Source organism: Antedon bifida, chromosome 1, assembly GCF_963402885.1.
Source record: "Antedon bifida chromosome 1, ecAntBifi1.1, whole genome shotgun sequence".
Lineage (NCBI taxonomy): Eukaryota > Metazoa > Echinodermata > Crinoidea > Comatulida > Antedonidae > Antedon > Antedon bifida.
In genome coordinates this window covers 30,640,577-30,664,174 of record NC_136226.1, presented here as the reverse complement: position 1 = coordinate 30,664,174, position 23,598 = coordinate 30,640,577, and the positions used below count along the sequence as shown (strand labels likewise).

Sequence of the window (23,598 nt, the reverse complement as noted above, 5' to 3'; positions counted from 1 at the left end):
TCGAATCAAATATTTATTCTCAGACATTATATTATTATTACAAATACCCATAGGCATATACAATAAAGGCATATATCTTGATTAAAATCAATGTTTTTGAAAAAATGGTTTAAAAATATTGTTTTCAATGTTAGTAACAACGCGCGTACGTAGCCATGGTGTACATTGATATCAGATTAATTGGCTAAACACGATAATCAATATAATTAATGTATTTAAGGCATGACATATTCAAGCTGTCATATCTTTTTAGAATGCTATTCAGTGATTTCACACCTTTTTACACTTGATAGGCCTACACACATCAGGTTACTTTAATGTTTGTCACAGATCATGAATAGGGCGAAATGACTATCTTATAAATTGGTACCATTTTGCACGATGTGCAAGTGATTTCTTTCATTTAATTACTCGAGTTAATCCAGGATCGAAGACAGACAATAAGAAGAAGATCTCGAGCGTCAACAACACCATGACTGCTATTGTTCGTTAGCATTAATATTATCAGTAGTCCAAGGTGAACCGAAAGAACAGATTCAACATTACACATACAGTATTGCGTTGTTTTATCTGTATGAATGAGGATCTATCCATTTCATAACGTAGGCTTAAATGTGTGATCGAGTATGTGACGAGATTTTCTTGAGTATGTGATGAGGTTTTATCGAGTAGGCCTATATGGCAAGGTTGTATGGAGAATGTGACGATTTTTTATCGAGTATGTGACGAAGCGACGAGGCTTTATCGAGTATGTGACGAGATTTTATCGAGTATGTGACGAGGTTTTATCGAGTATGTGACCAGGTTTTGCCGAGTATGTGACGAGGTGTTATCGAGTATGTGATGAGGTTTTGTCGAGTATGTGACGAGGTTTTGTCGAGTATGTGACGAGGTTTTATAAAGTATGTGGCAAGGTTGTATGGATTATTGTGACGAGGTTTTATCGAGTATGTGACGATGCGACGAGGCTTTATCGAGTATGTTATGAGGGATATGTGACAACTAGAGTGTACTGTACTATACTATTTTGGAACTTGGTTTTAGGCAATCTCATTTTGAGTTATGATAATATTTACCAACTTGTAGCTGTATTCAAATAGAACAATCCATCAAATCTGTGTTTTGACAAGCCGACTTGTTTATCTATATCTTGTACTAAACAATCGTACTTCACAACTCAACTTAAAAATTAAATTTATTTCCTGTAAAAAAGTACCTACAATTCCAAATAGGTTCCAAATAGTTCAAAAAGCTACAACATCATCAACTGTGCACAATATTTGGATTTATTGGTTTGTAACACTTATCAAATGTGTTTACATGGTAAACAGTCATGCCAAACAATTGCCTAGCCCTTCCTAGATTTAAGGTGATAACGTCAATTAATTGACGTAACAGATGTCGAAATTGAACCACAGGTGTGAATCCGCATTTGTAGCAAATAAAACCAACCAAAAGCTTTCTGGCTGTCTGGCCCGTTAAATCGAAAAAGAAGGGTACGGTACTGAACATCTTAGTATTAAGGTGCGGGCTTACGGAAAACAACACGCATGTATTTCTATTCTCATATTTTTCTTTTTACGTTTCAGAGCACTAACATGTCAACGTGTTTCGCCTTAAAATCACCAATAAATTGTCCCGCAATGCAAATTACCAGCATTCAACAACAACCAATGGACGGCGTAGATGGACATAACTCATGCATAATCACCGATCTAACATCACAGAGGGCGCTCGGATACTCGAGCGAACGACAGTATCCAGTGTTGGCAGTTACACGAAGCAGCCTTCCCATCGGTTCAGGTGTACGGTATATGGGTTCACTCAAAGATAGACAGAACAGTTTTAGAAAGAGGTTTGAACATATTGAACACCTTGTTATGAGCGACGACGGAAACGCAGAAAATACAAGTGAAATGAGAAAGTATGCTGGAGAAAACATTACGAATAGTCCAATTAAAACTGATACAGAAAAGTCCAAAACAGACTCAGCGCGCGCAACAGAACCTACTTTAACGCATCAGGATAATAGAAGTGTAAATGATGACGTCATAAGCGTACAAGATCCTGATAAGTTAAACATGTACAATATAATGAAGATGGTTAACATTAAATTAGATGAAAACGAGGGCATGACGTCAAAACAAGATGATGTTCAAAACACACATAAAAAGACAAGCAATCCAAGACAAACAGTACCTTTATCTAAACTTCCAAAATCATCTAAAAATGGCACTCGACATCGACAATTACGAACCGATTCAAAACTCGGGTTTACAATGATGACGAGATCACAACCGAACAGACGATCGAACGAACCTCGGATTTTTCCGGACAATAATTTGAAACATCCGAGTACGGTCTCTTCTTATTCGGTAACACATTCAAACTTAAGAAACGAGCGTGCGACGCAACAGAGACAGCGTCTAAATATCTTAAACTCGCAAGCTAAAAGTTACAGAAAAACCAAATTCACAGGAAATGAACACGATTTGAAAACGCATCGAGCAGACGACATACATGATGAATGTAGACATTCGATCCATAAACGTGTCCCCCCTCACTGCGTTCCGATATCTCTTGATGAAATATGCTCCAATTCATACGAACCTTATGCAAGCTGGGGAGAATATTCGCCGGGTAGAACAAGCCCTCGGACTGCAGCTACGATAGCATTTAAAAGAGGTCTATTACAACCTTACGAATTAAGCGTAAACGACTGGAATGGCGGCAATGGAAAGCGCCATCAGCAAGAGTCTGGATTACCGAGAATATACCGCGCGGGCGCCAAGAATCAGACGCCTAATATCGCTCGGTTACAAATGAAGACAAGTAAAACTACGAGAGAAAATTCTTTAATGAGTGACTTAGAAGATAACGTTACCGAACAACTAGTACATTCATTTTATCATGTTGAGGAGTGTGAACCATATACACCAGCCAACACCCCGATTGGTTGGCGAGATTCTGTAGACTCCTCGTACAGTACCACCACGAGCTCACCGATCGTTAGTGACGACTGCACGGAGAACACTAAATCGATTCATATTTTCCTCCCTGGAATCACAGACATAGTATAATATTTAATTATAATAATAATAATAACTGGTACTTGATATAGCGCATCTTCAATGTATTTATTCATTATATTGCACTCGTCAGGTTCGACAGTGGTACAAGTGCAGGAAGTACGCTACATTATTAATAAGACAGTATTATTAACTTTAACTGATTCCAATTGCTCACATATATAATATGACAAAACGTGTGATTTATTCGGTTTACCTCATCCTTCACTCATACCACCGTAATTATTCAAGTTAGATGCTATTAACTCATTAGAAACATTTCACAATCATTTGTAATAATGGAATTATGAGAGCGATATCTAATTGTTAAAACCATTGAGTATATAGGTATAACTTTCGTGTTGTACAACTGTCTGTAAATATAGAGATATTGTAAGTTCCGGTATAAAATATTCACTATTGTTTTCCGTTACGAATAAAAAGTACATTGTACTTATCACGGTATTCCAGAAGTGAACAAATTGCAATGTCATCATAAGCATTATGGAACATTATGAAATGTTTATTTGTCAAAAAACAAAGGTAACACGTTCATATATTATGATGAATAGTTTAACTCGTATTGTATACGAACTCAAATAAGTGCCAGTTAAGCGGCAACAGGCGGATCCATTTAGTGCTGATTTTATAGTTCCTTCTTTATATTTAATACTACAAAATACTGTGTTTAACATATACAAAGTTTTGAATTAAAAAGAAAACCTCCAATCTAGATTTAAGGTTTATATAATTAGAATGAGGTAAAATAAACGTTAAAATCTTAATATTAAAAATACCATATGAAAATATAAATAGTTATTGCGTTCATTTTTAAGTGTCCAGAAAAGGTTTGTAGCTTTTAATTGAATAAATAAGTATGTTTGTACATTGTGTGCGTGGCAAACACTACCGTCTGTCTCCAGCCAAGAAGCGGAAAGACATTATTATTGCTAGTTACCGGTATTGTATTTTTATGAATACTAGCCAGTACCCGTCCAGTGAAATTTATACTTTCAAAGGTAAAGATATTTAGAGATGATTCTGCAATAGGTACATGATATTCTTTAAAAAAGTCTTCTCTCCAAATTCTATTAAGTGTTTAGGCCAACTGTTGAGTAAATGGGTAGAGTGACCTTCCCTGATGGTACAGCGAGTTCACCTGATTAGGTCTACAGAGTAGATCAAGTTTCCCTGATAGGACAGCGAGTTCCTCTGATCAGATCTACAGAGTAGAGCAAGCTCCCCTGATGGTAGAGCGAGTTCCCCTGATCAGGTCTACAGAGTAGAGCAAGCTCCTCAATGGTAGAGCGAGTTTTCCTTAACAGGTCTACAGAGTAGAGCAAGCTTGCCTGATGGTAGAGCGAGTTCCCCTGATCACCTTAATGTTGTTAGTAACGTGGTGGAGTCCGGAGTCTTCAAATGCATTGATTAAACGATTCACTGTTGCACCTCCTCCCCATTTAAACAACCATTTCCGTAGGAGTTCGACTGCAAATAAAGATGGTTTATTATTACATCTACGTTCGACCGCCTTCAAATCTACATCTTCGAGAGCAAGGTTACCTGATAATTTAGCCCTGTTTTTGAAAATCGTCTGTTCATGTCCTGCTGTAAGTTCAACAAATAATTTGTCATTTGTTACGGATTCTCCGATTACTTTGATAGGTTTGCGTCGATCAATTCCAGTACTAGTTTGAGGTTCATCCTCAAAGACGTCAGGCAACTCCAAACTTTCTTCTAGCCTGTGTAAATTCTTGTGCAACTCGCTTTCACTCTTTCTTCTTAATTTAGATTTACATTTCCTTTTCATCTTCTTGTATGATGACAACTGTCTTCTTTCTGTAAATAGTTCACCCAGGTTACGTGCAATTTCATTTAACCCTGATTTGTTCAATGCGTCTGAAAGTAAGCTAAAAACTCTACGCCTGTCACCAGTGGTCAATGATTCGTACCAATAACGCAGAATTTGATAAGACGCTTCAATGCTATCGTTGTTTTCTTCTTGTGTGACGATTATTTTATCACACGTGACACCAAGAAACGTAGCAACCTTGTTTAAGCAATTTTCCGCTTCGATTTTTTCTGCAAGCTTGTAAAGACCAAACGGACTAACTTCTATACGGGTGTCTGTTGGTAACATTTCTGGTACATCGTCGGCGTCAACAAGACTTTCAAAAAAGCTGAATGGCTCGTCCATATTATTAATATTCTGAAAGGCATCTGTCAGTGTGCTGCACGTTTCGGATAGTCTTTCAGCAAAACTATGCTGCTGATCATATAAACCTGGCTTGTTATTGCAGTCTATGTGTTTAAGCAAACCCATCATTTGACTCACAATAGCTGGGATCATTTCATGAAATTTATCTCCAGGTGACAACTGATCAACATCTAGACGGCTGTCGTGATGGTATGTCAGTATTATTTTAACACAATCTTCCAAATTGAAGTGTTGAGCCCAGGATATTAGATTGATTCCATCCTCAGTACGCATGTCAGTGATATCACTGCATTTAGCCATTAACATTTCCAATATATCACAATATATTCCCTTAAATTCGTCTTCAGACCAACTACGTGAATTTAGTGAAGACCTCAGGAGCGAATTTGAGGACACAACGGAATCCACTTCATGAGAATTACTTTCAGGACATTTCATTCCTCTTCGTCCAAATAAGCAAAAGTGGACAGCACCTAACCCGAAAACGGTTGTTTGATCAACGGAAGCTCCATGTTTGAGAAGACTAGAAACAGCAGCAATGTTGCCCGTCAAACTGGCAAACATTAGAATGGTTACATCCACTGGATACTGGTCACTAATCGCAAGTGAGAAACATTTGCTAAGATCACTGACTGGTGCCAAAATTGAAATGATGTTTGTAGCGTTGTCCGGTCTAAACATCAGTGCGAGAGCAAGTGGTGTCTCGCGACGTGGAGCAAATGTCAGTTTGACATTAGCTGACATATTCACCAATAACGTCATCACACTTTCACTCCCATACAGACAAGAAATTAACATGATTAAACTGATAAATTTCTCATCATTTCTACAGTTTGGTAACTGCAATAGTGCTTTCACTATTCTGACGGAATCTCTTTTTGCGGCAGCACACCCAACAGCTTTAAGTACCGGCGATACTTTGATATGTGAAGTACGATCGAGTACAACTAAAGATTCAATGTCATTCGCGGCGCAGCTATCCTCGAAAGCTTTTACCAGTTGATCAATTGTATCTGGTCTACACACGACGTTCGGATCGTTGTCTAAAACATTTGTCAATACTTCGGCGTTTTCTGACAACCCTGCACATGCGTAAACGTCGACATAATTTTCACTTTGGTGTACGAAATTGTGTTTTCTATCATCCTTACTGAAAGAAAGCATGCTAATAAGATGGTGCTGCTCCTTGTATGCTGCGAACGAAATCAGGTTGATTCCATTTGTGAACGGATTGTCAGTATGCGACTGATAGTCGGAATCTGTACACATTCCGATTTCATACAGATAATTCAATTCGTCTAACAACATCTTCACTAAACGATCGTTTCCTAGCTGTATTGCAAACATTATTGCTGTGTAACCTTTTTTGTTGACCGACTGAATGGATGCTCCATTTTGAAGCAACATTTTTACACATTCGACGTTTTCTCTATAACATGCTGTGATGAGTGGTGTGTTTGAACGATTGTCTTTCCTATCAAGACATTCTCTGGATTGTTGAAGAATAATTTCTGCAATGTCAACATGGCCGTGATATACTGCTATATGAAAGGCATCACGGCTGGAATCGTCTATGAGTTCGAGATTGGCACCACGTGACAGCAACAATTTAGTAATTTCAGTTGAGCCAGTCTTGCAGGCCCACATTACAGCAGTCAACTTGTATTCCCCTGGGTCGTTCACATCTGCACCTGCATCCAGTAACATTTCGAGTGTTGTAATAGACCCACTGACTCTACAACTTTCAATTAACGGTGTGTTTTCACAATTATCCACTGAATTTACAGACGCTCCGTGCTGAAGAAGTACTGAAACTACCTCATGGTTGTTATTTTGTACTGCTTTGAATAACGCATCGTGCCCGTATACATTCTTCTTCTGTATCTCTACTTCATGAACTAACAGCTCCTTGACTACTTCAACGTGGTTGTTTTGAGAAGCAGCCATCAACGCGGTGAAACCTTCCACTTCTTCCATGTTGACGTCAGCACCGTGTTTCATAAGTAACCGGCACATGGCAATCGAACCACGCAGCGTGGCACACATCAACGGCGTGTATCCATTTTCTTCTACAGAATTAACATCGGCATTACATCTTATCAGTGCTTCTGCTTTGGCAACGTCGTCGACAGACACAGAGAATAAGAGGGCATCTTGTTGATACAGATTTTTCGTTTTTATATCAGAAACATTTGCACGCAAGAGATCATTTAACATGGTTAAACTACCTATGGCAACAGCATATATTAACACAGAGTTACCCTGACTATCAAAATAGTCCATAGGAATTTCATTATCAATCAACAACTTTAAAACGGCTTCATGTCTGGGATTTGAAGCTGCATAAAACAATAAATCTTTGAATTGACTGACGACAGACTTTACGACGTCTTTTCCAGATGCATGTTCTAAAGCTAATGTCAGTAATTGTATCAATTGTGGATTAGTAATCGAATTGTAAACGTCCAATAGTATCTTAACAGTTTTACTTGAATCGTTTTCAACGGCATATTTCAGTGCCTGCATGAGATGAGTATTTCGAGACTTCACTTTATCGTAGTGCGTAACCAACGGTTGGATGACTGAGTATTGCTTGTTTTGCACAGCGCACATAAGAGCCGAAAAGCCTTCGTTATCTTCCATTTCCACATAAGCTCCTTTAGATACCAAAACCTCAGTAATATGCACATAGCCATGAAATGATGCCACCATTAAAGCGGTGGTACCTTGGTCGTCAGCTGAATTAACATTTGCCCCACGTGCTAACAGCATTCTCACTACTTCAATCATATTTTCGTATACTGCATAAAATAGGGCATTCCTATTTCGCACATTACACAGAGACACATCGGCTTTGTTATCCAGAATAAGAGATACGGTGGAAGCATCATTTCTGTTCCCAATTGCGTGGATTAACGCAGTATTCTTATGATCGTCAGTTACATTACAGTCGGCTCCGTTTGATAATAGAAATGCTGTAATGTCTGAGTGTTTATATTTTACGGCATATGCTAATGCCGTGTAGCTATTGGGTGACATTGCATTGATATTAGCATCATAATCGCACAATACTCGAACCGATGACAAACAACCCTCTTCAGAAGCCAGCATACATAGACTATTCAAGTGACGTTTCTGTAAATGTTTACTAGTTTTTTTAAGCACAACTTGTATTTGTTGGCGAAATTTGCATTTGATACAGAAGTGTAGAACAAGGCTTATGTATAGACTTTTGTCATCACTGTGACTGTTATTGCTAAGGAGCACATCAAAAACAGTTTTATAATCTTTGTCCCTCAGAGCATCTTGCAGCTCAATACACAATTCGCCATTCTCGATTGCATTTAAAAGTTGCCTTGACAAGTTTTTTCCCATTTCAATTCCTGGAATTAACAATGTTTGATGGTTTTAAATGGTGGTTCATGTTATAAATGTTTAATATAACATCCATATCTACAATCTTAATAGTCAATTGCTAAACATACACCAAACGAGATGGTACTTCTTGACACGCTGTCATATCGAAACCGAAAGAAGTAGCCCTACTTGGATTTATTACTGTCATACGAAGAATAGCCATAATGTAACGTTCAAAATAATAGGCTACATGCCAATTTCCCCAATTCCGGAATAGGGTAAGTTATAATTTCCGGTTTTAATAAATAATGTTGCGATTGCCACAATATTTATGTTACACCTAACTATGTATACCAATCCATAGCTTATATTATGTTATGCTTTAACGAAAAATACTTGAATTGAAAGGAATCACGTTGATTCGAATTTGTTATGCTCACCAATAGTGTTTGAATTTTTGTTAGTCTGTTGCTTGAAGAAATAACTTATTTATCCGGGGTACAGATATTAATCATCATCACAATTGGTTGGGAATTTTCACGGGAAGACGTAGAAGAAGGAAAAAATCACGAATTAAACGCAACGTTTACACACAGCTCTCCCTCTTGATGAATATTTACAATGTATTCATTTAAATCATGACAATGACATGTCACAGCGTATTACAAAACTAATTCAAATACTCATACCTACAGTAGTTAAATCTGAATAGCAAAACCCGCTGCGCGCCGCGAAGCCAAAGTATTATTTGTTGCACTTGGAATTGATAATTCACTCGATTTCGGATTCGCGAGAGGCATGTTCCTTACTTCCTACCCATTCAGTTAATCTTAGGCTCCCACATGGCCTTCAACTAACGCTTATTTCAGCCGCCTCCTTCCAGCTAGGAAGTCACACCACCGACCAAACATGTGCGTTTATGTGTGCTCTTAAAAGCACACACTTATTTTCAAATCAATAATACACCCTAATTAGTTTACGCTTACCTTACCAAATCATCGATACAATTTAGGCCTAGGATATGAGACGTGCAGGCCCAACAGAAAATCCAGTGACAATGACAGTCAAGCATGGATGCGTAATGCAACAATGGAGACACGTGTGCCGGATACAATCTATTTTAAGGTCAGGGAATTTCCACCTAAAGTCAAAACGCGTCAGCTCTAATCGTTCACAAACATGGGCGTTACACACAATAGGCCAACTAATAGACTTATACAATAACACATAGCAATTCCCATACATAGAAAGATATAAATTGCATCTTACTCCAGAATTTTAATTAAGTAACTTTGAGGCTTGAAGATACAAAATGCGGCCAATCTCATGTTGTCTCACGCTGTATTTATCAACAAGAAATAATGGTTGGTGGTTGTCTAAGTCTAAATAATTTTAAATTCATACATTTTAAATATTATATCTTCCCGGATGGGTATATTTCAAAATTAGGTAGCAAAATAATTAATATAGTGGTTGATATTTATACAAAAGGGCCAATCTGTCTGGGTCTATTTGGCTGGGTAGACGTGACAGATGGCGCTAAAAGATCGCAACGGAAATTTAAGCTAATATAGGTTTTTGGTTATTTTTTTGGTTGGTTATCCTTGAAAATCTTTTCTAAATGTATTAAGAATTTATGTTATCACTTTGTGTGTATTTTTATACTGATTTAAAAAAAAATCAAAATCAAATCAAATCCTCAAGCCAAACAAGCCCGGGTACAAAGATGCGTAGGTTGAAACGACATTAATAATCATGGCACGTGATTAGTTTCTTAGTAATAGACCTAATAAAACTAAGATGTCATCAAGCGGACTCATCCGGATGGAGTTCACGAATCACAATGACACGCAACTGTTCTTCATTTGATTTGGTAGGTCATCAATAAAGTTGGTTGATATCTCTTGCAACACAGTCAACGTAATCTATTGGTCTTCTACCACTAGACGGACACGATCATAGCCTCATAAACATTATGTCGGATATGACCAGCTCTTTTGCTCGATATCTAGATCTACGTTGGGAGACTATGGATGAAAGATGTACTGTCCCCCAAAATATATAAACTAAAGATGATAAAATCAAACTTTAAATATGTTATTTTGAAAAAAGTTAGGCTATATGTATTGTTGTTTCTCTTTATATTTTTAAATAATACGCATGCGTAGTCCAATGCGCAGTGCGGAAAATGAAGATATTGCACTTTATTTACACGGGGATGATTTTTAAATTGCTATTCGTAGCTAGGCTACAAAATTGACATTTGATCAAAACGTGTAAAAACTGATTAGTATGTATTTTAACTACCGTAATGACCTAGAACTATTTTTAACTTCTCATTAAAGAGTGATAATATAAGGTTTATTAAACATCGTATTGTCGTCTGATTTTTAAAAATAACCCTAATAACACATTAACTTTTAACATTTTTTGAAAGCTTTGTACTAAACCTATAGCGTTTCCTTAGCAACCGAATAAACAGGATGAACGAAGTGAGTTATATTGTTTGGTTATGGTTTGCTGTATGAATGCAAATTACCGCTTAAATAACTCTTTAATAATATAATAAATGGATCACCCGATCAACAAATGGAATCAACCAAAGATTCATTTCTCGTTTGCTGATATCCTTTATGAAAAAAAAAACTGATTAACGTGTGTAACGATGTCAACGCAAACACGCGGATTCACTGGATATGACTTGTAAAATCTAATCAGAAGAATCGATTATTTAAGTAACAACTTGTTTATCAAACTCATTGAGTGGGTCTGAGGTCCAGACTACTGAAGTTAACTAATAATTGTAGCTGACAAGAGGTTCCTCTTCTGAGGTAAGAACTATTAATTGGTGTTAATTTTACTAGGCCTATAAGAGTATGTTATGCGTAGGTCCCGTGTCTATATGATTTGCTTACTGCTGTATATTGCGACAAACAAGGGTAGGAATGAATGTAATAATAATTCGTCCATTATTATATAGGCCTATATAATTATTATTTCTACCTAGGCCTATAGAGTCGTACCATTCGCGAAGTTTGATTCAGAACGTTCATGCCTTGATTATTCAACCAAATCTATGACCATTGTGGAATCTTACTCACACTCTATCCAGACAATAAAAACGAAATTTTATTTTGTTCACAATTTGTTGAATGTATAACAGTGTATGAGTAAAACAACGGGTTACGGACAACTAAGCACACACTAAACTAACCTATATTTAAGTCTGGCATACCAATACTTTTAGACAATGTATGTCAAAGATACATGTGTTTCAATTATAGACAGCAATAAGTGTAGGCCTACATGTCGTTATCAAAATTGGTGCTATTAATATCATCAGATATGATTGTATTAATGTCCTTGTAAATCCAATTAGGAACATTTCTATACGTTTATTCATAAATTATTTAATTCTTATTTCAAGGCTTCTTTACATCTTAATGTAATTTTCCAAATTTAGATAATGGCCTCGTACGGTTTAGGCTAATTTAACTAGAAAACTACTTGTTAAAGATTGAATGAGATAACATAGCACTTCAAAATAATATCACTGCTGGAAAACATCTATTGAAGGCCTTATAGTCTGTTTTGAAATAGCATAGTAAATTCCAAATTCTAAAGATTTTGTTTACATAAGCGTCAACAGATCTTTCTTCTAATAGTTACTATTGTTGCTTCCACAGGAGTTAAGGTATAGATTACCTCACGGGGTAAACAACTGCATTATCCTTTCAAGTTCGTTTCAAAATGGAGTCATTAAAACAGTATACAGCGACGTTGCAAAAGTCTTTACAGCAAGACCTCAATGATTCAGTAACGAAGGCCATGGTTAGCCCTCGCGATATTCTTACTCGACCTCATGAAAGCATAATGCAGGACTTGACAAATCCTCGCCAGTGGTATCTTGCAGACTCGCATCGTGAACTCGTGAAACTGATGCAACAGGCACATATGGAAACCAAACAGAGTTCTTCGCAAAGTGATGGCATTATTCGACGAGAAAATCCGTTAGACAAGACGGAAAATGGTAAAAACGAACATAACCGTGAGCGGGTTTCAAATGCAACACTTCAAAACAGGTCTGTTGAATTTACTGATTTAGAATCGGATGCGATTGAAACTTATCGAACTTCAAAAAGTCCAAGTAGAAAATCTCCAGTAAACTTATCGACGACTAAAGAAAGTAGGCCTAATGGTCTGCCTCATATCATGATTTCTGATATACCAAGTCATGTTGGTGTTAAGGATTGTGGAAAAATGCTTAAACCAAAATCAAAACGTCCTTTACCAGCCAATCGCCAGAAGGTGGTGACATTCGACGAACATGGCAACACAATTTTACTGCCGAAGATCCGATCAAAGCCAACAGACGACGCAAATATTGAATTTGTTGGAAACTGGATTCATAAAATGGGCAAAAGAATGAATAGCTCGACGGACAACTGGAAAGAGGATTTACGTCTCAATACAAATCCTAAAAATAAGGCAATAAAAATTACCGATTTGGAGTCCTATGTACACCACAGTTTACCATTGAGTAGTTTACAAACAAGGAATCGTATCCTAAGTCAATTATCCTTGTCCAGTCCAGCTGCTATAAGACAAGTACACAACTTAAAACAACAGTCAAAGCAAAAACTAAAACATGGAAACACTCGAAATGATATTGCAAGAACACGTTTAGAAAAAGCTCAATCAAACGAGGATTCAACAAGTACATTAGAAGAAAAGACAGACAAACAGACGGCAGACGAAACAAAACATAATGGATATCATTTTGAAATGACATCAAGTAAACCAACAACAGATAGACAACATATCAAGACGTTCTTGCTGTCGTTAATGGACGCGCCGAACGGGATATCAGACACGTCAAGGAGATACTCCACGACGCATGGTGTTCACGTAAAAGAAGAACAACCGTCTGCTATTAGAAACAACCATTCGAATCTGCAAAGGCGCGAACTCCACGATTCCAGACAAATACAGAATACAGTGCGTTTACACAAAGAAATGTCTGTAATTGATATCAATTTTCAACATGAAAACCTGTATACTGATATTCCACGAGGAAATATGCCAACAATCTGAAAAGAATGGACAACCGCCGATACAGGAGGAGAGAGTAAGAAACAGAAACAAACGTACTCATATGAGACAAACGAGAGGAGTAAACAAGCCATGATACCAATGAGTACCTTTATACAACTACGGGTGTTTGATCAGACATCTAATGAAGCCGATCAGGTGTTCCCGTTTACGATGCCATCAAGACGAGCACCAAGGAAACTGGGGTCTTTGAAAACACCTCATATTAAAGCACCTAACGGGTCGTTAAAAGTAACAGGTAGCAATGATGGGAACAAGAACAAATCTACCAAATCAAAGAAAAAATCGCAAGAAACAAAAGTTCGTAATGCTGACGTCGTTAATGACACAGTAGTTCAAAACGAGCAATTTCAGAATTCTAACTGTAGGCCTGTACTAACTATAACCGAACATGACGAATTGATAGACAATAATAAACAAGTAGTTGCATCCGAACAAACTCTATTCAAAAACCCGAATGGCGATAACAACAACGATGAACACAATGAACATACGGCCAATGAACATACGGCCAATGAACATACGGCCAATGAACATACGGCCAATGAACATACGGCCTATGAACATACGGCCAATGAACATATGGCCACTGAACATAATACCAATGAAGATATAAAAGACACATCTCATGATAGTTTCGATAAAACAACTCATAATGAAACGGAAGTTCAATATAATACATCATTAGGGCAAAAATCAGAAAAAAGTGTCACGTTCAAGCTTCCGTAACCACACCAACCGCGTATAGTGCAGTGATGCACACTTACGCTGGCTGTTTTTAGTTTATGCGTAATATAAATATGTGACGTTAGGCCTACTGATGCGTATAGGAATACTGTGTGACGTCATTCCAAAATTTTCCTCCACACATTTTTTTGTAATAATTGTGCAATTTGTTTTCAACAACGTATATAAAATGTCATGAAAGTAAATAAAAACATTATCTAACTCTTTTTACATTGTAATGAAGTAAAAAAGTGCAAACACCATTTTTGTTAAAGTATTTTGTTTTAATAATATGTAGTACCTTTTATTACATTCTTCTTGTGTCGTCACAGTACTGTATTGGGAAATGTTAGGACAATTAATATGAAATACAATTGTAATAGGCTAGGCATAACTTAAAATAAATGATATGCCCTGTATTAGCATTGAACTTATTGAAAATATTGTTCCTAACAATGAATATTAAAATATTAATAAATCACAAAGATTCCACTACTAGGCCTAGGGCCTATGTGTTCACATAAAATCAACAAAAGTAAGAGTTAAAAACACTAAACAAGCTTACCATCCTTACTTCTTCGATGCTATGTCCAAGTTGCTCACTTTCCGGGTCGTCGTCTACGTATACGCGCTAAGATGGTGTCAATCTAGGTTATATCCCCACCCACCCAGGCCTAGGCCTAGACTTCGATTTAGGCCTGGGCTAGCAGTTTTCATTTTGCCTTCATGTTGCGTGCATGCAGATCATGCAATTCGCAAAATACTTCTTGTCACGTAAAAGAAGTTTTGAATGTCACTGTCGCAAAACATATACACTTTGTTGTGGAACATTTTCTACTACTACTAGGCCTAGGCCTAGTACTACTACACGACCGAAAACGACTACAGCAGGGTTAGTAGGTGGTGGGTGAACGACGAGTAGGCACATGTCACGTGTATGAGTGATGTTCTTTATACGCAGAACGGACAAGAAGTTGATTGGTAGTTTGGCGGCCTGAACTAAAAATTATCAACCAATCACAGAACAGTTTCTGCCGTAGATACAAACGCGGGTATTTTGATTCTTAACGATCTCACGTGTCGTTCAAGAACATCACCCATAGCTCAAACTCTCTGTTCTTTATTTTATATGCTTGCACTTCAATGTTATTTGTGGAAAGAACAAAAATCTACATGTAACGTTGTTACTACTTCATAATTTATTTTAAATTATAATGCACTTGTTTTATAGTAAATTAAGATTTGAGAAAATAGGTATTATAAAGCTACTCATGACGAAGGAATAGTGTTTTCTAATTTAGCTATTGATTATTTATTTCTCATGTATCTCAATTGAAACCAAGCTAAATTGTTTTTTTTAATCAAATTACCATTATACCTGAATAAGATTTTCCTGGAAATTTCTGTCTGATCGAAATGAAATTAAAATAAATAAAACATCAATCAATACATTTCTAAAATTACTGTTATTTATCCTGTGATTTTTGAATTTATAATTTACATAATATAAACAGCACAATTTCGCATAAATATAATATGTAAATAAATATATCCTAATTTATTACAGTATTTGGAAATGTTTCTTCAACAGGAAAAAAAGTAATAAAAATTAAAAACAAATTTTACGATAACTAAACTCGTCGATCATGAATGTTATTCTTATTTGAAATGTAACTAAAATAATAACATAAATATGATCTTTAATAGTTTAAAAAATTCCCCTATTCACTCCTACCATGATTTACACTAAAATGTTTATATATTTAAAAGAGAATGATAGTAAAGACGATGTTTTATATACTTTACTTAAATTATAAACGAACTATGCAACCTAATGCAATACAGATAACAGCTCTTTGTATTTTATTTTTTTAAAGAAATATTTCAACTAAAAACTTGATTTTTTCCTATTAAAGAGTCATCAAAGTACTATGAATTCCCAGGAAAGAATGATATATTAAAATGTAATTTACAATAATTTGTAATTTCACTGTTCTATGATATTCCAAATGGTGTCTCATCCCAATTCTAAACTCCCAACGACGTGTTACAGTAATTGGTTTATCTACGTATCAACATTTAATCATTTTAAACATGATTCACTTTACCCAACACATATTTACATATTACAGTATGTACAATATATATCATAGTCCTTGATCAAAAATCAATATAAACACTGCTATAACAGTGAATTAAGACTAACCTCGTGCATATTAATAAATTATTTGTATAATAAAGTAAAAAGTCTATTCTATGTATAATTTTGAATTTCATAATTAGTCTTCTATTAATATCTCATCAGTTTAATATGCAGTCACAAATTATTATATTATTATACTGGATTTTTTTTAATAGATATCGCAGGCAATTGCCTATTTTTTAAACTATGGAAAAGTAACATATATTTATAAAATATAGGAGTTTCAAATTTGATCCAAAAAAGAATAAAAATAAGAAATAAATCATTATGATAAAACTACCTTTTTTGGTATTTGATATTTAGGATCTAAGTGTGTGACGTGTGCGAACATAAAAATGGAAACATAAACAATGTTATCGAGTTCCAAAAAAGAAAATGTTACTCAATAAGAAATGAGTGAATGTCTAAGATTCAAATAAAAGTACATCAAAATTAGAACAGAAATAGACAAATGATGATGGCTTGTATGAGTCTGCAGGAGTCTTGTAATTGCAAAATAAAAGTAGCTGCAGCTCCCAATATCCAGAGATAAACATCTAACCTAGAGTAGAGTAAGTCCAGCCTTGGTGCGTGCCTTCTGCATCAATGCTTTCACAACGTACTGCCTTCTTGATAGTTCTCTTACATGCTGTATGTAATATATTTAATATATTGATAAAACAACTATTTGATAGATCTTGCACACAATTTTGCTTAAAGGCAACTGATGAGTGCAATAATAGATAAGATGATCTACATGCACTCATAGCAAACAATTTCGTTTTAGTGGTGGTGTTCTTAAAGCTCTGTCTCCACTACCAAATTTGGGCACATCACACATTTTTTTGTCAAACTAGTTTGATAGTGTAGACAGAGCTTAAAGGCCCATTTACACGAGGGCGATAACGATCGACGATAAATAGATAAACATACATTTTTCTTGGATAAAACGAAAGCAATTAGAACAGTTTTCGTTCAAGAACTATAGTATAATCATGTATGCTGTATTTGATAAAAATAATATTTTTGAAAATCTAATCAAATTACGTCATGATCAATAAAAACAATAAAATCTTTGTATTGCAACGATATTATTGCTCTTACTAATCATGACGTCATTTGATTGGACGTGTGGGCAGCATAGATGATAATCCTATAGTTCTAGGATGAAAACTTTTTAAAATTCTTTTGTTTTAGGTATGAAAAATGCATATTTATCTTTTTATCGTCGATCGTTATCGCCCTAGTGTAAATGGGCCTTAAGGCCATCATTTAGAGAAATAAGAGATAAGATTGAAAAAAGGAAATATAGAACATTACCTTTAAAAAAACTTCGGTCTCAATGACGTTCTTTCGTAGTGCCTCACTCAGGTAATACATTGTGTCTTCAATAGCATTCTCCTCAGCAAATAAATTTAATAACCTAAGGAAAAAACAAATTAAAAATACTTGCGAGAACCACAAATTATTATTGTGTTTTAAATACGAACTTTAACAAATTATAATGGTTTTTCCACAATAATGAAGCATTTATAGAAACAAATGGATAGGTATGGTCTCCTGAAATTCAGTGCTTTAAGCTCTGTCCACACTATCAAACGTTATGTGACAAACAAATGTGATGTGCCCATATATGAACATGATGATGTCATATCACCATCATATTTGAGCATATATCACTACCATATTTGGGCACATCACACTGTAGACAGAGCTTTATAATTTACAAAGAACACATCTTACTGTTTGTATAGCGGTGCCGTGGCAACAACTGCCTCATCAATATCAATCTCCTGTTGTCCTTCCATCTTGTTTAAAACTTGTTTTATTTCTTCATCTTTACGCATAAGAAGTGCCGTGTTCTGTTCTACTTCAGCCTATTTTATTAAAACATACTCATTTTTTAATAATTACTGTAAGCAACAGAGTATTGTGGAAACTGAGAAGAGTGATAGCTTTATATTAATATGAGTAAAGCTGTCTACACTATCAAACTTTATGTGTCAAAAAGTGATCTGCCCAAATATGGTAATGATATGATATCATCATGTTCATATATGGGTACATCACGTAAGGTTTGATAGTGTAGACAGAGCTTAAGTATAAATCTTAACTTACATGCTGCTTTTCAAGCTCATTTGTTATTCTTTCTAAAGTCTCTTGACCCTGTTTCAACGTCTTTTGTGTTTCTGTTAAAACTGCTATCTCACTCTATAAAATAGATCATGAATTAATACAGTATATTTCACACTAGAATTATTTGACCTCTTTTCACACAGTAAAGCTCTGTCTACACTATAAAAATGGTTTTACAAAAAAAAGTGTGATGTGCCCAAATATGGTAGTGATATGACATTGTCATGTCCATATATGGGCACATCACATTTTTTTGTCACATTAAGTTTGTTAGTGTAGACAGAGCTTAAGGTATTTAAAAAAAAAGAAAAGAAATAAAAACGAAATGAAGCTTACTTTCATTTGTTGTAAAACTTCTTTACTTCGTCGTTTCAACTTATCCTCTACTGCTGATTGTATAGATGCTCTTACCTGATCGTCTGATAAGCTATTCTGACTTTTAACTAACAAAATGAAAAAAAACACCATTAGATTAAAAACAGGGAACCATAAAACTCAGATCCACAGAGGGAGTAATAAATCACAACATCAACATCAGTCTAGTAGGTTTCAGTCTGATAGGTTTCAATCAAGGAGGTTTCAGTCTAATATGTTTCAATCAAGTAGGTTTCAGTCTAATATGTTTCAATCTAATAAGTTTCAGTCTAATATTATGCAGCGATCATTTTGATTTTTTGCTAGTCTACCCTAAGTATACTCATGACACGCCATATGTGCCAACATTTTTTTCCAATATTAAGCCGAATTATATAACTTAGTCTACAATATTTAATGCATACAATTAAAAAATGGAGCTTTTTAGCAACAAATAAAAAAATTGAAGAGTTAACATATGATATGCATAGGAATAATATTTTACTAATCTAAAGGGTCTTGTCACTGTTCTGGCGCCTGCAAATTAAATCGAAAGACCCTTAAAAAGTAGTGAAGATTTAAAGAAAATACAAAGATTTTTTTTAATTCAGTAATCCACCAGGTAATGATTTTAAAATTATTGAAGAGAAAACAAGGTATTAGTTTAATTATAAATAACAAGGATTTGAAAATATTTGAAACCTAATAAATTACCCAAATGACATCAAAGGTGAGGTGATTAGTATGGTAAGCATGAACACCTTAATTGCATAAAAGTTAACAATGAATTTTTACAAAGTTAGCAAGTAGTACCATAGATAAGAAATTTATTTTTGTACAACTAATGTTTGTACATGTACAGTGGTTTTACAAAAATAAATGTCTGGTCTACTTCTTTTAAGCCCTGTCTACACTACACTGTGACGAAAAATGTGATGTGCCCATATATGGACATGATGATGTCCTATCACTACCATATTTAAGCATATCACATTTTTTTTGTCAAACTACAGTAGTTTGATAGTGTAGACAGAGCTTTACATTGACACCAGATGAAATTGCTCAAATTAGAAACCTCCGAAACAATTTTATTTATAAATATCTACACACAAAATCAAAGCCCTCTTCTCCTCAAGATTAATTACCTATGTACGGGTCACTATTCATAGCAAGTGCATCCATGTTTACAGAGCCTTCGAATACAAAAATATATGGTCATACAATGTAACAACTTGGGGTTGTAGTAGCTGAGACGCTATCATACAGTAAGGCATGTTATTTATTACCATAATCTAATTTTATTATCCACAAGAATCATCTTTCAATAAAAGTAAATGTAGTATTACAAAACTTACTTACCAGGAGGGGTTTTTGCTGTGGTCATTTGAGGCTGCGTGTTGGTTGGGTAGGGTGTAATTGATGAACTTTGGGGGTAGGGGTAACCTGTTGCTGGCGCAGGATAGGGGTAACCTGACGGTTGGTATGAACTTGTTGGAGGATTCTGTGGGGGGTAGTAGCCAGAATTCTGTGGTTGTCCACTAGCATTAGGCATCGGCATAAAACCTGACAATTAAAAAGTAAAAGAAATAAAATAGAGATAGAACTTATGGTAGTATTGATTATTCATGTATGTAGGACTATTTTAAGAATTTTGCTAAAGCTCTGTCTACACTATCTATCAAACATTATGTGACAAAAAAAATGTGATGTGCCCATATATGGACATGATGATGTTCTATCAAAAACATACCATTACCATATTTGGGCACATCACACCTTTTTTTGTCACACTAGTTTGATAGTGTAGACAGAGCTTAAGTAATTCCAATATTGCTTTCACAAAATATAATTAGCTCACCTGAATTTGTGGGGTAAGGGGTGTTTTGTTGGGGATGCGATGAACCCCCAGGAGGGTATGTTGGCCGAGGGGGTGCTGCCCTCTGTGGCTTTGCATAAACTGGTGAGGCTTCCCCAAACACAACACTCATCACTTGAATAAGTCCTATCAAATCTGAATTTGGCTAAGAAATAAAAAAAAAGAATACTATTAAGATAAAGATTATCATATCAATATTATATAAAATGATTCTACGTGGCAGAAAACAGAAAATAAAATTGACAAAAACACAATGTACAATACAAAATGGTATTAACCAGAAAATACACATTGACATAAGTTTAAAATCAAACTGAAAACTCAACAAAAATGTGAGTAACTTACAAATTTCCATTCGTGTAAATATGGCAAGTAGATTCGGCCATTTGCATCTACATTTTTAGACGGTTTAATCAACATGTCTTTGGTTGGCCTAACAAAGCACATTGGTGGGTTGTATGGGTGTGTGTCCATCACATATATACAAACTGGGATGTTGTACTTTGCCCCTATAGAAACAATACAACAATATAATATCAATACTAATAATAACTGTGTTAAGCTCTGTCTACACTATCAAATTTTATGTGACAAAAAAATGTGATGTGCCCATATATGTATGATGACATCATATCACTACCATATTAGGGCATGCCACACTTTTTTTGTAAAACTAATTTGAGCAGAGCTTTATACTATTAATATAATTGACTTTTACTATATTTCTTGTTAAATATTATTTCTCATGTGTAATTTAATCATGTTCAATAAACTGTTCTAAATATGACATGTACTTCTGACCAAAGCATCAACAGTTTAATCCTGATCATTTGGTCAGAAGTTTTGGGTGATAGAAAAGTAACTTTATTTAACATACGAAAGGAATCCGATTGTTTATACCTTTGTAATGAACTGGAATCGTCCCATCAATACACAATAAATCTTTAACTGATCCATCATTAAAAGCTGAAAGAAAATAAATTAAAAGTTTGGATCGTTTCAAAAATTAATTCAATGATATCTTTTAAAATATTGGTCACCAAAAAAATCAAAATAGATTCTTACCATATTTATCAATTTTTGGTTTTAAATCAGAAAAAGAGGCAAACACATTTAGAACATCTCGTTGCGCCAAGTCTTTGTGTTTATACTAATGTAATAAAAAGAAAAGTTAAAAACACCCTTTAGGTAATTGTTGAATACTGTACTGATTTTTGCTTGATAATGTTGGGTCATTGAAAAGCAAAAGCAATATGTTGTGACCCATCGCATGTCATTTAGGTAAAGGTATTTATATTTGTCCTCAAGCTTAACTGGAAACTGAGGAAATTCGGATTAGGCCCTCCACGGACCCACGGCAGCCAGCGCCTACCAGATCAGCACACCGGGAGACGATCCCCTACTCTTTTCGAATAGTGTACCAAGTTCTTTAACGTGCACTGTTAAGTACACCGGACCAACAACTTTACATCCCATCCGAAGGATGAGTCAATGAGAGTAAAGCATCTTGCCTAAGGATGCAATTAGTATGGTACAGATAACCTCGAACCTATGCCTATCACATGCTAGTCCGATATTACCATTACACCATCACTCTCCAGTATATACAGCACCCGCCGCGATTTCTAGACGATCTCCCATCCAGAACGCAACCGGGCCCAACGTTGCTTAACTTCGGTGATCTGACGAGAACCGGTGTTTCAACTCAGTATGGTCGTATGTTACCGTATTTACTTTTCTGCTGACTTGACGTTTGGGGGATCCACTAGACAATTGTCTATGTAAATACAAAAGCCTCTACTAGGCCTAGTAGGGCCTTAAGCAAATTAGTGTTGAGCAAGAGCAAGTTCGTCCATATGGTCATCTGAATCATTCATGTGGTGATCGGATGGAGTGGATGATATGCACTTTTTTGTAAACAAGTTCTTACCTTTGATAATTGTTGTCTTACTTGAGCGTCATACTGCCCCATTATTCTGTAAAAACAAAACAACAACAATTTAAGTAGGCATAGCCTAGGCCTAGACTACTTCTATTACTAAGCCTAGGCTAGGCCTAGGCTGCTACAGACAATGGCCAGTTAGGCTAGAGGCTCAGCTCTGATCAGGAGGGACAGGGCTTCCACGCCGCTTCCTCCTAGCCTACGGCCCAACTAAGCATAGGAAAGTCTTTCCTGTAAACAATAACAACATACATTGGTATAAAAGAAAAACTTACTGATAATTAGGCACTCTTAAAACGGGAAAACTGTAAAATCTGGCTGTTATTTAACAAAATAAACTGACCACACTTTTTATCAGCAGTTCCTTCGTCATAATCTTTTTTATTATTAATAATAGGAATGATCAGTCTGCCGCCCTCTATAATTTATCGAATTTTTGTTAAAAAATGTTCCAAAATGCAGATGATATGTTCTGAAAGATGCACATTTAATTACATTTCCGAATAATTTTAATAAATCACGTAAAATTGAAGCTTGGTGCAAATAACAAAGATTGAATAGCTGCGTTATATAATCTTTGCTAATAATTACTGTGGTGATTTAACATTTAACTATTGACTAAGAATT

The 23,598-nt window shown here is 35.5% G+C and overlaps 4 protein-coding genes across 5 annotated transcripts in view; 3 read left to right on the top strand and 1 right to left on the bottom strand.

Annotated features, from left to right (window-relative positions):
• Positions 1 to 3,479, top strand: part of LOC144849151 (uncharacterized) — a 4,075-nt gene extending 596 nt beyond the window's left edge. The window contains exon 2 of the mRNA XM_078706175.1: positions 1,590 to 3,479. Coding sequence (XP_078562301.1) covers positions 1,599 to 3,080 — 1,482 coding nt within the window. The 5' untranslated portion in view covers positions 1,590 to 1,598 and the 3' untranslated portion in view covers positions 3,081 to 3,479. The remainder of the gene's footprint in view (positions 1 to 1,589) is intronic.
• Positions 3,480 to 11,287: 7,808 nt separating this feature from the next.
• On the top strand, positions 11,288 to 13,766 carry LOC144857959 (uncharacterized). Its single transcript, XM_078714635.1, has 2 exons — positions 11,288 to 11,474; positions 12,330 to 13,766. The coding sequence occupies exon 2, from the start codon at positions 12,394 to 12,396 to the stop codon at positions 13,735 to 13,737; it is 1,344 nt and encodes a 447-aa protein (XP_078570761.1). The 5' UTR covers positions 11,288 to 11,474; positions 12,330 to 12,393; the 3' UTR covers positions 13,738 to 13,766.
• LOC144858118 (uncharacterized) lies at positions 13,766 to 14,484 on the top strand. Its single transcript, XM_078714645.1, has 2 exons — positions 13,766 to 14,312; positions 14,358 to 14,484. The coding sequence occupies exons 1-2, from the start codon at positions 13,828 to 13,830 to the stop codon at positions 14,482 to 14,484; spliced, it is 612 nt and encodes a 203-aa protein (XP_078570771.1). The 5' UTR covers positions 13,766 to 13,827.
• A 1,178-nt stretch (positions 14,485 to 15,662) lies between these two features.
• Positions 15,663 to 23,393, bottom strand: LOC144849890 (tumor susceptibility gene 101 protein-like). 2 transcript variants are annotated; one of them, XM_078706995.1, is made up of 13 exons: positions 23,247 to 23,393; positions 22,960 to 23,005; positions 22,095 to 22,179; positions 21,930 to 21,995; positions 21,375 to 21,538; positions 21,012 to 21,174; positions 20,513 to 20,716; positions 20,299 to 20,346; positions 19,136 to 19,242; positions 18,782 to 18,874; positions 18,407 to 18,540; positions 17,984 to 18,086; positions 15,663 to 17,312 (listed from the first exon to the last, which is right to left on the bottom strand). In XM_078706995.1, exons 2-13 carry the CDS (start codon positions 22,999 to 23,001, stop codon positions 17,226 to 17,228), a joined length of 1,296 nt encoding a protein of 431 aa, XP_078563121.1. In that variant the 5' UTR covers positions 23,002 to 23,005; positions 23,247 to 23,393; the 3' UTR covers positions 15,663 to 17,225. The 2 variants fall into 2 exon arrangements, with proteins under 2 accessions (XP_078563121.1, XP_078563130.1); XM_078707004.1 differs by lacking the exon at positions 20,299 to 20,346.
• Between the last annotated feature and the right edge of the window lie 205 nt (positions 23,394 to 23,598).